This window comes from Sceloporus undulatus, chromosome 4 (assembly GCF_019175285.1).
Source record: "Sceloporus undulatus isolate JIND9_A2432 ecotype Alabama chromosome 4, SceUnd_v1.1, whole genome shotgun sequence".
Taxonomy (NCBI): domain Eukaryota; kingdom Metazoa; phylum Chordata; class Lepidosauria; order Squamata; family Phrynosomatidae; genus Sceloporus; species Sceloporus undulatus.
In genome coordinates, this window is record NC_056525.1 from 7,352,193 (window position 1) to 7,369,099 (window position 16,907).

The 16,907-nt window shown below is 42.1% G+C and overlaps 1 protein-coding gene across 1 annotated transcript in view; it reads left to right on the forward strand.

Moving 5' to 3' along the window:
* Nucleotides 1-16,619, forward strand: part of DNAJC5 (DnaJ heat shock protein family (Hsp40) member C5) — an 89,670-nt gene extending 73,051 nt beyond the window's left edge. The window contains exons 4-6 of the mRNA XM_042463001.1: nt 5,416-5,629; nt 9,260-9,431; nt 10,964-16,619. Of these exons, the coding sequence (XP_042318935.1) occupies nt 5,416-5,629; nt 9,260-9,431; nt 10,964-11,067 (490 nt within the window). The 3' untranslated portion in view covers nt 11,068-16,619. The remainder of the gene's footprint in view (nt 1-5,415; nt 5,630-9,259; nt 9,432-10,963) is intronic.
* Nucleotides 16,620-16,907: the final 288 nt, after the last annotated feature.

Sequence of the window (16,907 nt, forward strand, 5' to 3'; positions counted from 1 at the left end):
GGATGGAGACTCTAAAGACCATCCTGGACAGCCTCCAGCCTGGAGACTTTCTTTCCTCACTGGACTTACAGGATGCTTACCTACACATTCTGATTCATCCCTCTTCACGTCGTTTCCTCCGCTTCAGATATGGCAGCCGGCATTTCCAATACCGGGCACTTCCCTTTGGGCTGGCCTCTGCTCCCAGGGTCTTCACCAAGGTCATGGTGGCATTGGTTGCTCATTGGAGGAGACTCTGTCTCCACGTCTACCCTTACCTCGACGACCTGCTGATTCGGTCATCCTCCAAAAGTCAGGGACTTCTCGACACCAACCACATCCTCACATCTCTGCGGGAGCACGGATTCCTCATAAATCTGGAAAAGAGCACCCTTGTTCCAGACCAACACATCCTCCACCTGGGGGCCCTCATAGACATTCAGTCAGGCACGGTACGGCTACCTCCGGACCGGATCCGCTCCATTCAAGAGGCCATATCAGAGGTCCCCTCAGCCCTGCGAGCCAGTCTCCAGCTCCTGGCTCACCTCCAGGGTCTCATGATTGCAGCCATCCCGTGCCTCCCGTGGGCGAGATTCCACGCCAGGCCATTACAGTGGCTTCTCCTGCCCCACCAGCGAGCCATCGCCCTCAAGAGACACAAGAGGATTCACCTGTCCAGCGAAGTGCGCCAGTCCCTTCGTTGGTGGACATCCAAAGCAATCCACCACAGTCTCCCGATCTGGAAACCCTGCGGGGTCCAGATAACTACAGACGCCAGTCTCCGCGGATGGGGGGCCGTCTGCGGGACACTGCTAGCCCAAGGCCGCTGGAGCCCATCGGAACAGTCCCACAGCATCAACTGGCTGGAACTGCGAGCGATTCGCCTAGCCCTCCGCGCCTTTCACCAGAGGGTTCAACACAGATCCGTCCTCATAAGGACGGACAACATCACTGCGAAGGCTCACGTCAATCGTCAGGGAGGAACCAGGTCCCGGTCCCTGATGCTCGAAGCTCAGTCCCTGCTGAGCTGGGCCGAGGCCAACCTCACGGCCCTGGAGGCCGAACACCTTCAAGGATCCCTAAACTCCAAAGCCGACTGGCTAAGCCGGACGGACATAGACCAGGGAGAGTGGAGCCTACATCCAGAGGTTTTTCAGACTATATCAGACAGGTTCGGCAAGCCAGTTCTGGACCTCTTCGCCTCTCCAGTCAACGCCAAGACACCCAGGTTCTTCTCCAGGTTCCGAACAGAGGGGGCCGAAGACGTAGATGCTCTCAACTGTCCATGGCCGGAAGGTCTGCTGTACGCGTTCCCACCTACTCCTCTACTCGCCAAGCTACTGGCCAGAATTCGCAGGACCCGAGCTCAAGTCCTACTAGTGGCCCCAGCCTGGCCCCGGCGACCCTGGTTCTCTGAAATCCTCAGCATGGCAACTCAGAGTCTTCCTCTACCAGCCAGGTCGGACCTCCTAGCCCAGGGACAGGTCCACCACCCAGACCCAACCTGGCTACGGCTTCACGCCTGGAAATTGAACGCCACATGCTGAGCGGCTACGGCTACTCTCCAGAGGTGATAGATTCCATCCTGGCATCTAGGCGTCAGTCCACTCTCAGGATTTACGAATACACCTTCAGAGCATTTAAGAGATGGTGTAAACGCAAGAACAAAGATTTCATCAATGTCTCAGTCCCTACGGTCCTTCAGTTCCTCCAGGACGGATCTCTCCAGGGGCTTCGGCCTAATACCTTAAGAAGGCAGGTGGCAGCCATCACCTCCATCCTTCCCCATGAGGACGCAGCAAGGTTAGCCCTGCATCCCCATATCCGCAGGTTGCTCAAAGGGGTCGCCAATAGGGCACCCCCAACCAGACATCGGTTCCCGTCCTGGCAGCTCCACAAGATCCTTAAGGCTTTGACTGTTCACCCCTTTGAGCCTTTGAGGGAAGTGCCCCTCAAGTTCCTCACCCTCAAGACATTAATGCTGACGGCGCTCACCTCTGCAAGGCGAGTCTCCGAGATAGGCGCTCTTTCAGTCCGCAAAGTGTTGTGCATCGTCAGGCCAGACTCAGTCCTCCTGAGACCCGACCCGACCTTCGTCCCTAAGGTCAACTCTGTCTTCCACACGTCCCAGGACATTGTGTTCCCTTCCTTCTGCCCGCGACCGTCCAGAGACTTGGAGAAGGCCTGGCATACTCTCGACGTTCGCAGGGCCATAAAGATCTATCTCAAGAGGACGACAGCCTTCAGAAAATCTGAGGCCCTGTTTGTATCCTTTAGGCCTAATTCCAAAGGTAAAAAGGTGTCAGTCTCAACCTTGGCCAGGTGGATTAGAGAGTGCATCGTCCTCTGCTACAAATCATTAAACCTTCAACCACCAGGGGGTATCACAGCTCACTCAACCAGGAGTGCGGCTACTTCGGCGGCGCTGGCCACCAATGCCCCATTGGCCAAGATTTGCAGGGCAGCCACCTGGAAGTCCCCTTCCACCTTTGTCAGGCACTACAAGCTGGACCTGTTCCAGTCAGCCGAGGCGGCCTTCGGCCGCAGGGTGTTACAGCAAGTGGTCACTGAGTCGCCTTCCGCACCAGTCGGCCCACCCTAATTCTTGGGCCTGCTTTGGTACATCCCGAAGTCAGGATGCTCGCCCCTTCTCTGCTGGGAAACGGAGTGTTGGACTTACCTGAGAGACGTTCCTTTCCAGCAGAGAAGGTCCGAGCATCCTCCCCACCCTACTTGCCTACTGGCGCGGGGGGGGGGGCGACTCCTTTTTTCTTCTCTCCTTACAGTTTGACCAGTTTCTCCTCAGCTGGTAACCGACTGGAGCTCTCTGGGGTGGCCCCGCCCACGGAGGCGGGGCTGGGCCCCGATTGTCTCTTTTGTTGTCTACCTGCCTATCAGGAGCCTCGTGGGCGGAGCCACCCCGAAGTCAGGATGCTCGGACCTTCTCTGCTGGAAAGGAACGTCTCTCAGGTAAGTCCAACGCTCCGTTTTCACGATTATTAGATGTGACTAAGTATTACTGATCCTCACATGTACCATCTGGTTGCAAACTGTGCAACACTGCTGTATACAGGTAGTACATTTTTTTGTAAGTGGCACAGGTGTCTTCCATTCATACGGCCCAGCTGGTAGTATTCAAAAAGTGATTTGCAAATATAAAACACAGAACAATCAAGAATAAACATAATTAATATACAACAGATGATTTGTTACTTAAGGAAATATATTGTATTAGCGCTTCTCAAACTTTGGCCTTCCAGGTGTTTTTGACATTGACTTCCAGAATCCTCAACCAGCTTGACTAAAAGTCAAATTCTGAGAGATGAAGTCCAAAACATCTGGATGACCAAACACTGCGAACCTCTGCCTTATATAATTGTCTGCACTTGCCCTAGCTACCTGCTTGGCTAATTGTACATTTTATTACTCAAAAAGGCATTCTGTGTCCTGATCCAGTTCCAGCAATATTTTACTAATTAATTTAACCTTTCCACCGAATATAATTTTGTCCATTTCGTTTTCTTTTGTTGCAATTCCTGGGTTCATATTGTCTTTTTTAAATTGTTCTTTAAGTTGCTGATAATTAAACCAGTTGATCATCCTACCATCATTTGCAGATCCTCTTGTGATTTAAAGTTTATTCTTTCTTTTTCCTTCCTGATTAACATCTTATACGTTAGCCAATTTTCCCCTCTCATCATCTCTCTCCTGTAAAAAGCTTCATGTGGGGAGTTCCATGTGGGTATATGACTATATAACTTAAATCTCTATTTTTGCCAGACTCTAAGCAGAGCTTTCATTATACAGTGATTGTGAAAAAATTTGTTTGCATTGATTTTTTCATAATTCAAGTAAGCATGCCAGCCAAATTTTAGACTATCACCCTCCAGCTCCAATAATTTATGATTGTCTAATTTGATCCAATTTCTAATCCAAGTGAAAGCTGCAGCATCATAATACAGATTTAAATTTGGCATTCCCAATCCTCCTCTACCTTTAGTATCTTGTAAGATCTTCATTTTTACTTTTGGTTTTTTTCCGTCCCAAATAAATTTTGTAATTTCTTTGTGCCAAATCTTGAAAGGTTTGTCATTGGTTATTTTCGGCAGCATTTGAAATAAAAACATGAATCTTGGAAGTACAGACATTTTAATTAATGAAATTCTTCCCAATAAATAAAATTTTAATTTATTCCACTTTATTAAATCCTTTTGAATATCTTTCCAAATTTGGTTGTAGTTATTGTCAAATAGCTCTATAGTTTTTTTTGTTATGTATATTCCTAAATATTTAACTTTTTTCAGTATTTTAATTCCTGTGATTTTTCCTAACTCAAGTTCTTCCAAGTTATTCATGTTTTTAGTTAATATTGCTGATTTGTCTTTGTTAATTTTACAACCCGTAATTTCTCCAAATAATTCAATTGTTTTGATCGCTTCATTTGCACTTTTTATCGGGTCATCTAATATAATTACCAAATCATCTCCAAATGCTAAGGTGTTGTAAGTAATTTTTCTTTTTCAAACTAATTATTTGTTTATTTTGCCTTATCTTATTCAATAATCTTTCCATCACTAGAATGAATAGTAGAGGTGAAAGAGGGCATCCTTGCCTTGTCCCTCTGTTTATCCTATTTTTTCCCGTTTTTTCTCCATTAATGATTATTTTTGCCGATTGGTTCTTATAAATTTGCTTTATCCAATTGGTATAATTTGTTCCTAATTTTAATTTGTCTAATATTTTATATAAACATTGCCAAGTACTTTACAACGTGTTAGCCAATTGCCTCCAACAAGTCGGGTAGTCATTTTACCTACCTACGAAAGGATGAAAGGCTGAGTCAACCTGTAGCCCTGCAGGATCGAACTCACAACATTGTGGCTGCAGTGCTGGCATTTAACCACTGTGAGCCAGCAGGGCTCTGGGGTAACACAATTTGGTGAAGGCTGGATTAGAAAGTTGTTGCTTATACTTGGATGATACATTCCTTAACTTGCAGTGTAATGAGGGTGTTCAGATCTTTGTTGTTGTTAACTCCTGTCAAGTCAATTTTGACTTATGGCAACCCTATGATTGAGGGACCTCCATGTCACCCTATTATCAACAGCCACAGACTCAGGGCAGTGGCTTCCTTCATTGAGTCTGGAATGTACTCTTCCTCTTTTCAGATCTTACTAGAAGGAATTGCTTTTCACTGGTAGGCTATACTGAAATCATTGTACCTGTTTATTGTCAAATGCAGTACCTTGTTTTGGCCAAACATCTTGCTGGAAAATATTTCTCATGTGATTCCTGAGACAGATGTTTGTCCATAGGAAGTGTACTTTGCTTGGATATTATGACTGAAAGTGGGCAAAGTGTCTCCCAAATATTAGCTAGCTCTTTTATGGTTTTTAGCCTGCTCTTCATTCTTCGTATGTTTTCTTCCCTCCAAAGGAAACTTGCATTAAAATATCACCCTGATAAGAATCCAGATAATCCAGAAGCTGCAGATAAATTTAAAGAGATCAACAATGCACATGCGATATTGACTGATGCTACCAAACGAAATATCTATGATAAGTATGGTTCCTTGGGTCTCTATGTAGCAGAGCAGTTTGGAGAGGAGAACGTGAATACATACTTTGTGCTGTCCAGCTGGTGGGCAAAGGTGAGTGATGGGTAAATTCTATTGTAGACATGCTCTTGGTTTAGAATAAGTTACTTCAAGCTAGTACCCTCCAATTCAGCTCCCAGTATTATGTGTAGTAGTGCATGACGGAGGGATATTGTCCAAATCATTGAGAGTACATCATTTTATAGGTGGGTGGTTTTGAGCAGTAGTAAAATAACCGAAAGGCACCAGATCCTATCTGATTTTGGAAGCTAAGCAGTGTCAGCTCTGATTAGTATTTGGATGGGAGACTGCCAATGAATACTCAGATGCTGTAAGTTTTATTTCAGAGGAAGGAACTGGCAAAATCTCCTCTGAGTATTCACTGCCTAAGAAAACCCTATAAAATTCAGGAGGTTGCCATAGGTCTACAAGTGTCTTAAAGGTGCAAGTGCACACACACAGTCATGCACACACACACACAAATGTTGAGCTGCCTAAATACATAAAAGGCACCAGATTCTGTTTGATCTTGGAAGCTAAGCAGGGTTAGTACTTGGATGGGAGACTGCCAAAGAATACCAGGTGTTGTAGGCTATATTTGAGAGGAAGGAACTGGCAAAACCACCTCTTGAGTGTGCCTTGTCTAAGAAAACCTTATGAAAAATTAATGTTGTCACCATAAGTTGACAGGCAACTTGAAGACACATGTACAAAGGTCAGTTATTATTACAGGCAACTTCAGAAAAATTCTCTTTACCTCTGGATCGCCTTTCTTCTTTGTTTCAGGGGAAATTGTTTGTAGGTTGCACAACTGAAAAATACTATATATGTATTATACCTGTAACCTCATTAAATACATCTTGATTAATTAGTAACACAAATTAGTTCAGATTTGCACATGGATAGAAAACATGTTTGATAATGCACACATGTTGTAGTACGCATAATTCTCAGTATAGATATTGCCTCCTATATGAGAGAAAAATTGAAGTCTCCTTTTAAATATGATGATTGCTAGCTGTTTGTGTTAAAGTTTGTTCAGAGGAGGTTTGCCATTGCATTCCCCTGATGCTAAGAATATGTGACTTGTCAAAGGTCATCCAGTGGGTTTCATGACTGAGCTGGGAATTAAACTTAGGTTTCCAAAGTTATACCCCATGTACATACGAGTGTACATGTATATATGAGAGTTGAGAAAGTAGAGGAAACAGTAGAATCATCTACTGAAGCTGAATAGTTGGAGACTAAGGCTTAAATTCACACAGCATATAATTGAACATTGGAATTCATGGCCATGAATTGTCATGATGGCTGCCAACTTGTATGGTTTTAAAAGGAGTCTGGATAAATTATCAGTTTGATAGATGAAGGGAATGCTGTGGATATAGTATATCTTGATTTCAGTAAGGCCTTTGACAAGGTTCCCCATGACATTCTTGCAAAGAAGCTTGTAAAATGTGGGCTAGACAAGGTAACTGTTACATGGAATTGTAACTGGTTGACCGGACAAACCCAAAGGGTGCTCAACAATGACTCCTTTTCATCCTGGAGAGAAGTGACCAGTGGGATCCCACAGGGGTCTGTCCTGGGCCCAGTGCTATTCAACATCTTCATCAATACTTGAATGACAGAATTGGGGGCATACTCATCAAATTTGCAGATGACACCAAATTAGGAGGAGTAGCTAATACCCCAGAGGACAGGATCAGAATTCAAAATGACCTGAATACACTAGAAAGCTGGGCCAAAGCTAACAAAATGAACTTCAACATGGAGAAATGTAAAGTATTGCACTTAGGGCAGAAAAACGAAATGCACAGATATAGGATGGGGGACACCTGGCTAAATGAAACGATGTGTGAAAGGAATCTGGGAATCCAAGTAGGCCACAAATTGAACATGAGTCAACAGTGCGATGCAGCAGCTAAAAAGGCCAATGCAATTTTAGGTTACATCAATAAAAGTATAGTGTCTAGATCAAGGGAAGTAATAGTGCCACTATATTTTGCTCTGGTCATGCCCCACCTGGAATACTATGTCCAGTTCTGGGCACCACAATTCAAAAAGGATGTTGAGAAACTGGAGCATGTCCAAAGGAGGGCGACTAAAATGGTGAAGGGCCTGGAAACTATGTCCTATGAGGAATGACTTAGGGAGCTGGGTATGTTTAGCCTGGAGAAGAGCAAGTTAAGAGGTGATATGGTAGCCTTGTTTAAATATTTGTAGGTATGTCATATTGAGGAGGGAGCAAGCTTGTTTTCTGCTGCTCCAGAGAACAGGACACGGAACAATGGATGCAAACTGCAGGAAAAGAGATTCCATCTCAACATTAGGAGGAACTTCCTGACAGTAAGGGCTGTTCCACAGTGGAATGCACTCCCTCAGAGAGTGGTGGAGTCTCCCTCCTTGGACATCTTTAAACAGAGGCTGGATGTTGGGGATGCTTTCACTGAGAGTTCCTGCATGGCAGGGGGTTGGACTGTATGGCTCTTGCGGTCTCTTCCAACTCTATGATTCTACGATTCTATGAAATTCATAAAAGTTAGGGCCATCAGTGGCTACTAGTCAGAATAGCTGTGTTTAACTTCCAGTATCAGAGACTGTATGCTATTGCTACTTCACTTATGCCTCTGTGTATCACTTCCTCAGAAATGCAGAGAAGCAAGGTGCCTGCTAATGAGCAATGGATTAGCCGTAGTGTTACCAGAAAGTTAGGTTAGATAGGCATTTGTTCTGATCTAGCATAGCTATTATGGTCTTAGCCCTTAATACCCTGACCGTTCAGGATGCCTATCTTCATAGGGAAGCTTACAAAGTGATGTGAGAGTGCTAGAGCACAAGACTCAGCCTTTACCAAATCCCATGACATGTTTGCATGTAGTTCTATCAGATGTAGGCAATTTCTGAGAAATGCTTTATGTGAGGGGACAAAAGTCACCTCTTGATGCTATCATGATCACAAAAATAAATTGGGAAACATAGCTGGGAAACAGTTAAAACATATCAAGGGTTGCGTGAAATGGTTGCTTTGTTTGGGAAAGTTATTTGTGTATTCTCTCACCTCTGGGAATTGCTATCAGGTGGTGGCAGCAGCTCTTATGTCAAGAATATCTGCAGCCCTATGTGTCTGTTAAGCAGCCTTTGGTTTTTGAACTATGCCAAGATTATTCCTATCATCTTGCTGTTCTTCCACATTGCAAACATGAGTCACAACCTGTTCATTTCTCTCAGAATCACCATCTTGGCTTGTGAATGATGTTGAGATGGTGCCAGGTCAAATGCTGCATAGCATTGATTTGGAAAAGGTTCTTGGAGAGTTGTATGGAACCTCAAGATGACAGCTTGAGGTGGCCAGCTGACTGCATGGTCCCCATCTTGTTTTAAATTCTCTGTCCAGGATGTGGACATGTTGCTTACACTTAAGACACTGCTTTGAGCTATTGTATACCATGTGCTGTAAGCTATATTTCCAGGGAAGGAACTGCCAAAACCACCTCTGAGGATTCCTTACCTAAGAAAACCCTGTGAAATTCATGGGGTCACCATAAGTCGACAGGCGACTTAAAGGCAGGTATATGCATCCCAGGTGGCCCAGTATTAGATCTAAATTAAGCTGACATTCCATCCCAGTAGCAGAGCTGGCTTTTTATACTGACTGTATCTATTTTCTCTTTTCCTCTATAGGCACTGTTTGTGTTCTGTGGGCTCATCACAGGCTGCTACTGCTGTTGCTGTCTCTGCTGTTGCTGTAACTGTTGCTGTGGAAAGTGTAAACCGAAACCCCCTGAAGGTGAAGAGCAAGAATACTATGTCTCCCCTGAAGACTTGGAGGCACAGCTACAGTCAGATGAGAGGGGTAAGTCTTGGGCTTTCCAGATCACTGATAGATGAAATGTTGAAAGATCACCAGCATGAGTACTAAATGGGAAATTAGTGGGTTTGTAAGGTTTAAACCACCACTTAGAGGGAGGCATGGGGAGGGGGAATAGCTGTTTTGAATGTATTTTTTTTAAAAAAACGATTTAATTGAAATTGTAAATTCGTTACTGTATAAAGCAGAGATTTGGTCATGTCCAGGTTGGTGGAGTGCCAAATTGGGAACAAATCACATACAAGTCCTGAATGGCTAAAGCGGGGTTTGGGCAGTTTGAAGGACTCTAGGGGCCAATCCCCCTGAGAATCTACTGTGGGCTGCACCGTTTGCCCTGATATCAAAATTGGCACTGAACATTGGTGGAAAACTGCGTGTGTGTGTGTGCGTGCGTGCGTGCTAGTTTTGATGTATTTTCTTGGTTTATTTCTAAATGTTGCTGGTGAAATTTGTTGCTGAATTGTAATGGTGCATTTTGGTGGGGGGTGGGTGGGTGGGTGGAGGGAGGGAATGGCTAGGAACTACAACGTTTGCCATGGGATGAACTCAAATAAGTCAGTGTTTTGTCTGCCTTTCATCCAGAGGCATCCATGGTATACTTCATTTTATTTAAACTTAGTTTGCTTTACCTTTAAGGAAAGTCAAAAAGGACTTTTGTTGTTTTAATTACTAGCGGATAGATGGATGAATTAAAAATCTTAGCCTGTTATCATTAATAAGACCTTTTCTGATTACGAAACTCACAAACTGAAATTAAATTCATAATTAAATGAAACATGTGTTTGTCTGAAACTGGTGCAAAAATAATAAACCAAACCTTGTCTCTGATTCTTGTGGAAATTTTAGCCACATAGTTTTTTAGAGCAGGCTGCAAACTGCACTGCTCTCCTTTTGTGCATATACAGAAGTTTTTGATAAACCTAACTGGACATTGTCATCTTTGGTGTGTCCTGTTCTGGAGTTTGGTGACAATGCCAAGAGTTCTTTCAGTGCCTCAAGAGTTCTTTAAGTGTACAAAGGTGACACATGTTGCTGCTGTAGTATAAGCTTTACTGGTGGTAAATAATACAGAGGATGCTACACAGCAGAAATACATTCCAGTACTTTTGCTGATGGAGTCACACATTCCCTCACAGCCAGTGGTAGAACTGGACCCCCAAACTAAGTCTACCCCCTGGCGAACAATCAAATTCTCCATTGCTGGTTATATGGGGCATCTGGATTAAGGTGCATGCACCCCTAGCCAAGGCCAGTAGAAGATGGGCTCCAGTTGTTGGTGCAGTGCAGAAGCAAACAAAATATAACTGTGCAAGTCTTCCCCCCATAGCCATAGAGCTGTATAAAAAGGTTAGCTACAGAAGAAAATTCATTCCCTGAGACCATTCTCAGCCTTCATATTTTCTCTCAGCTGCCTGCTGCCTAGCTAGTAATCCGTGTATAAAGAATCTGTGGATACGGAGGGCTGACTGTACGTTGTTTGAAGAAATAACTGGAGTTTTGTTTTCTTAATTTTTCAGAGGCCTCAGATACACCTATTGTGATACAGCCAGCCTCAGCCACAGAGACGACCCAGCTCACGGCGGACTCCCATCCCAGCTACCATACTGAAGGTTTTAACTAAGTTAAGGAAGCACGGTTAACTAGAATGGATAAGAATAAATAACATGGCCAATCCAGCACTAGAATCATGGACATTAGAAATAGAATATGGGGAAGGGAGATGCTCTGCCACAGTAAGAGGGCAGCCTCCAACCTGCTGAAAATATTTTGTAATCCCTTCGCCTTTTGTCACCTTCAGTGTCGTATCTTGATGATACATGGAAGTACTGTAGCATGCAGTATTTAAAGCAGTTTAGCTTTGGTCTGTTTTGTTTCCTTTTTAAAAAAAATAGCATGTGTGAAGTTTAGGTTATAAACGTCTTTGTGTTGTAATGTATTGAGGAGTTATCACAACGAGTGTGATGGATACATTCTGCATTTTAAGCAGTGATACCAGCCAAAAACAATGAGCATTTTTCAAAGAGAAGTTAGATCTGTCACAGAAGCTGCCACACTTCTGTACAGTTGAGCTACAAACATCCCTTGAAGGCTGCTGTTTCTCATCCACTTAATAGTAACTTAAATATCTAATATTTCCCACCATTCCCTTTGCTCCTTACACTTACGTTTCAACAGACCTTGAAAAATGCTGATGTTGTTAAGAAGGGATTTTTTTTTTGTTTTGTTTTTAAATGAACTTGTCTCAATATCCCTCTCAATCTGTTTCTTCTGCAAACCATAATCTGACAGTCAGCTGCTTTACATTCTTGTGTAGGAGAGGGCCAAAATGTGGGTTTTGCTGCAAAACCAGATGTTACTTGAATTATCTCTGCATTTTAAAGTTAAATGCACAGTAGTTTTGTTCGAATCAAATCATTCCCCTGCACTATTTATAATCTGATATTGCCATTTTTTTTACTTGCGCATGAATATGGAAAACTGATGTATATTCTCATTGTCTAGCTTGAATGAAGTTGAAGCAAATAAATATAGTCAAGAGCAAATTTTAGATTTTGGTTGCTTGGATTATACATTGCCATAGTACATAAGATGTCATCGCTTTGCTATTTTTCCCAAGAAACTGTTTTAAAAAGATTTTTTTAAAAACTAAAATAGTCAGTGGCCACTTTGCATTATGTATTCTGGGTGTGCTCCTTTAGCATACTTTTAATGACCACTTTAAAAAGAAAACCCTCCAGTGGGAATGCAAGTAGCACTTGGTCTCATACAAACACCCTGGTTGGGGAACTGGGCTGTAGCACTTATGGAGTGTGCATTTGATGGCAGACTTAGGTTTGCTGCTAGTTGATGCAGGAGAAGGACCTGAGTTCACTAGACAGTGAGCACATGAATCAAATCCTGAATCTTCCGTTGAATTTATGTGGCTGTCCAGAATAGGCTTGGCCATTTTTTTTTACCTCTGTTCTCCCTTTGTAAAATGGGAGCAGTAACACTGAATTGTCCTAACCATTTTGCAATGCTTTACACAATTGAAATACATTGTTTGGTTCGTTGATGTTGCTAAATGGCTGTCAAAGCAAAGAAGCATTAACAAACCATTTCTGTTTCATTTTATCGGATTAGAGAAATCTTTTTGCACATGTTTGTTTTTCATATATGATCCTTTCAGTTGGGCACTCCTCTCTTACCCTCTATCCCTCCAGGGATACATTTATAGTAAATACTCTTGTGGGGAGGAATCATGAATGCAGGTTATGTGTGAATGTGGGAATGGACTGGATGCTATACATGTTTTAAAGTTCTATAGGCATCTCAGTAATGTTGACTCCTAAGTTATTGCTAGTTCGGTCTTGCTTTAGAAAATGTTACGTTGAGGTTCAACCCAGGAATCTTTCAGGCTTTGGGGCAACTGCTGCTCTGGTGTCTTTTGAAGAGCCCAGAGCATTCTTCCCTCTGCTTCATTTTGTCTCCTGTCTTACCCTTTCTTGGAAGAAGCTACATCTACACCTGCAACAGGTTGAGATGGTGGAATGGACTGTATCACGTATCAGTGCAGATGCTCCCTACATGTTTGTAGCAAGGAGCAGAGTTCTTGCAGATATAAAACCAACAGTTCAGGGGAAAAATTTCTAGTTGAGCCTTTTACCTGACTCTGCATGGGTGGAGGTTTCTCCTGTTTTGAGGGATTTTAATGTAAGAAAGCCTCTGAAAGTATTATCCCTTGCCTGCAGTCTGAAATAATATTTTCAGTTCTGCCATCTCAGCATTCAACTGTCTCATTCTGTAGTATTTGTGAATTAGGCTTACCTTGATTCTACATTCCTTTTGGAGTGCTTCCCTATTGCTTATTTCCACAATCTTGGCATGCTTTCTTGATTATTTCTCCTGATAGGACCTGAAAGGAAGTGGGGCTAGTAAAAAGGAAGAGCTTTGAAATCATGGTAAACATGTGGACCAAAAAGGTCTTTTTTGACAACCAGCCTAGCTCTTTCATTCCATGGCTTGTCTGGCTGTGTTGCATGTACATCCCACTTGCTCTAGGTCAGTGATCCCCAAACTGTACCCTTTAAGGGATTTTGCACTTTAGCTCCCAGGAGCTTCAGCTATGTTGGCCAATAATCTGGGATTTCTGGAGCTGAAGTCTAGAATCCCTTAAAGGGCACAGTTTACACTGCTCCTAACTTTTCATTGATGGTGTAACAAAACTCAATGTTAAAACAGTTGTTTTGATATTTCAAGTTGCCATCTTCCATGCCAAAGCAAGCATATTATGCACAAGCAAATCTCTATCTATATTTTACTTAATGTCTTCCCCACTTTTTCACCTCCTTTAAGGAACAGAGATTTATGTATCTGAATTTGCAAGCCCTCAGCTGTCTTACTAAATGAAATGTGGAATACAGAGGATACAAAAGATTCCAGAATTAACTCTAAAAATTAGGTATTATCTCCACCGTTCTTTTCCTGGCAGCCTTCTGTTTTGATTTTAATACTGTATGCCTAAAGTTGCCCACATCAGACTGCTTTCAAGATCTATTAGCATTAGTATAAAACATTTAGTGAAAAATTGGGGCCACAAGGATAATGATGTTTCATTTTTAGCACTACTTACCAAAGTTGTATGTTAGCTTCAGCCCCCACATATTTGTAATTTTAAACTGTTTTGTTGAGGGTGGAAACAAATTGGTTTAATCTTTAACATAACAGGCTCATTTACACAGACACTTGTTTTAATATACTTTCAAAGCACTTTGTCCATTATCAGTCTTGCACTCCTATATAGCACTTTGTGTGTGATCATTCTCAGGTAGCTCTGTAGATTACTCATTTGAACTTGTTGGGACATGATTTCAAAATCCCTTCCAGTAGTTCTGTTGCTAAAGATGCAATGACGTTTCCGTGTATAATTGTGCAAACTTTGCCACCTTCTTTTGATCTGTACTATAGATTAACATTATGCAAAAGCTTTTTAAAAATGATTAGTTACTATCTTACTAGATATACATTTAGTTAGATTGGCAGAGTGAGGGAGGGTGACATAATCTTAAATACAGACTCTGTTCCTAACTTACTGATGCTGGACACGCGTGAAATTTGGCCTGAACTGGAATGGTGGGATAAAATAATGTTTAAAGTGAAGCCAAAATTCAAGTTTGTAATAGAAACAGAAGCCTCTTCTACCTAAGATTGGCGATAGTTTATCAAAAAGTGGGAAGCAGCATGAGATTGTTGTCACTTCCCACAGTGTATACACATTTCTTAAGGCCTCCTGTTGCAGTTTGTAATGAGGCATGGTTTAAGGTTTTTCATAACAAAGCAGTTTTATAAAAGGTGAGAGGGGGGATGTGTTCATGTGGTGAGTGATGAGTCTGCCTTGAACTTTTTGGGGTGAGGTGTTTGGAAAGCCCATAGTCTTCAGATTTCAGTCTTGGTTTCCCCCCTGTTTCTGATCAGTTAACAAGTTCAACCTGGGTTTTCTTCCTTTAAGATGACCTTTCATCTTTTAGTTTCCAAACCCATATTGTTTTGCCTGAAGACCAGCAGTAAGTTAAATTTCTATTGTTTTTACTTTTGTTAAAATTGGTGGTTCCTGCCAATTGAAACACATGATTTTGTTCCTGGCTGGGATAACAGTCAGCATCCCTCAAGCTCATTAGTAGTTGCTTAACTATGTATTGTTGCCAAAACTAAATGCTAGCCCTTGCTTTTGGGTAAATCCAGCTTTCAAGGAGACCTGCATGTGGCTGTTAGTTGCAGAGCATCCCCTGCCAACCAAAGTTAATATGGCTTCTTTCTTCAGAGACTAAAATGAACTAGTGAGAATCAAGGAAATAAAAGGATGTGTTTTGATCAGCTTTATAAATCAGTGGGCTTACATGCAGCAGTGCCAACATCCACGAAACCTGAACTTCTGCAACATTATTAAATCTTAAATATGGTGCCAACATAATACATTTATTTCATTTTTCCTGAATTAAATGGTACATTTCCCAAGCTTCTTCAATGATGGTTCATCCCATTCCAAGAACTTCATTAAAGGAATCAGATAATCATCCTGACCAACCTTAAAACCACTTGCACTGTTCAGGCAAAATCAACACAATGTTTAATGTTACTAAGAGTTTGAAAACTCCAGTTTTCATTACCTGAGATTTGGAGTCAATGCTTGGTGAAATGGTGGATGTTGAGTTTTTTGCTTGGTTTTTTTTTACAGTAATTCCCAGGATCATTCAGCAGAGAATAAACATGTGGGTCTTTTGAGAGTTACAGGCTAAAGAAGTAACTTTTCTGTGCTCTGGAGCAATGTAGGAAACATGTTGGCTGCTTGCTAGTAGAATGCTGGGGCATTTTTTTATTAAATGTAATTGAAATATAGTTTCTTCCCACTTAGAAAGCTACTGCTTCATTCTTGATATTTCTGTCTCTAACCCCTCACCCCAAATGAGTGTTCCAGGAAAGGCTCTTTTGTGTCTGAAAAGGTACCATGGATATGGTGATGAGATGCAGTTCAAAAGAAAAAGCATTATCTGTCTCAGTACCTGTCACATGTCAATCATTTCAGACACTGAACAGCTTTTTACAAGCACTGCTGTGTTTAAGGAAAACTGTCACTTCAGAACCAGTCTTAAATGTAGCATCTCATTCCAGATGGGATGAAGCTGATGTGTTTTCTCTCTCTCTCTCTCTCTTGTATGTGTGTATACACACACACACTCTCTCTCTCTCTCTTTCACTCACTCACTCATTCACTCACTCACTTACCTGACTGCCCTTGCAGGATTTGTGAGAAGAACTTTTTTTGCTGCAATTTATGCTATTTCCAATACCTATAATCCATTCTTGTATTTTAAGTCCATAATTTAAATAAGAAACTGATTAGGAGAACTGCATTCCTAGTGGTCAATAATTTGATGCTCTATGAAACTTCACTATTGTGTAAGCTGTGTGGAGGTACTCCCAAGAACTTAACTTGAAAGAAAGATATTCATAACACTAGCCACAGAGAGGCTCAGTTATTCAGTAGTATTGGGGTGAAGGGCCTGGTGTGAATAGGAATCTCTTATAACTGATCTTCTTTACAGAGCAAGTGAAACTGGGAACATGATCTCTGTCCTGATTCTGAAATGTGATTAGAGCAGTCATGCTTCCCATGCAAACACATGCCCCCCCCCCCCCCCGGAAAAAAAAATCATTCAAAATATTAATGAAGAATTCATATGTTAAAACACTATTAAACGTACATTTGAGAAGGCTAGTGGAGAATCTTCAAGAGAGATGAGAAAAGCAAAGGGGATCATACAGAGAAGAGGAAGGTTGCAATTAAATATATAAATGAGGCGGGTCTAAAAAAATTGTCCATAATCAGGGGAGGAAAACCAGGAGGAAGCCGGAAGATTTGAAGCTGTTTGCAGAGACAATCTGTCCAGTGCTGTAGGACACAATATAGCATGGGAAATGCTC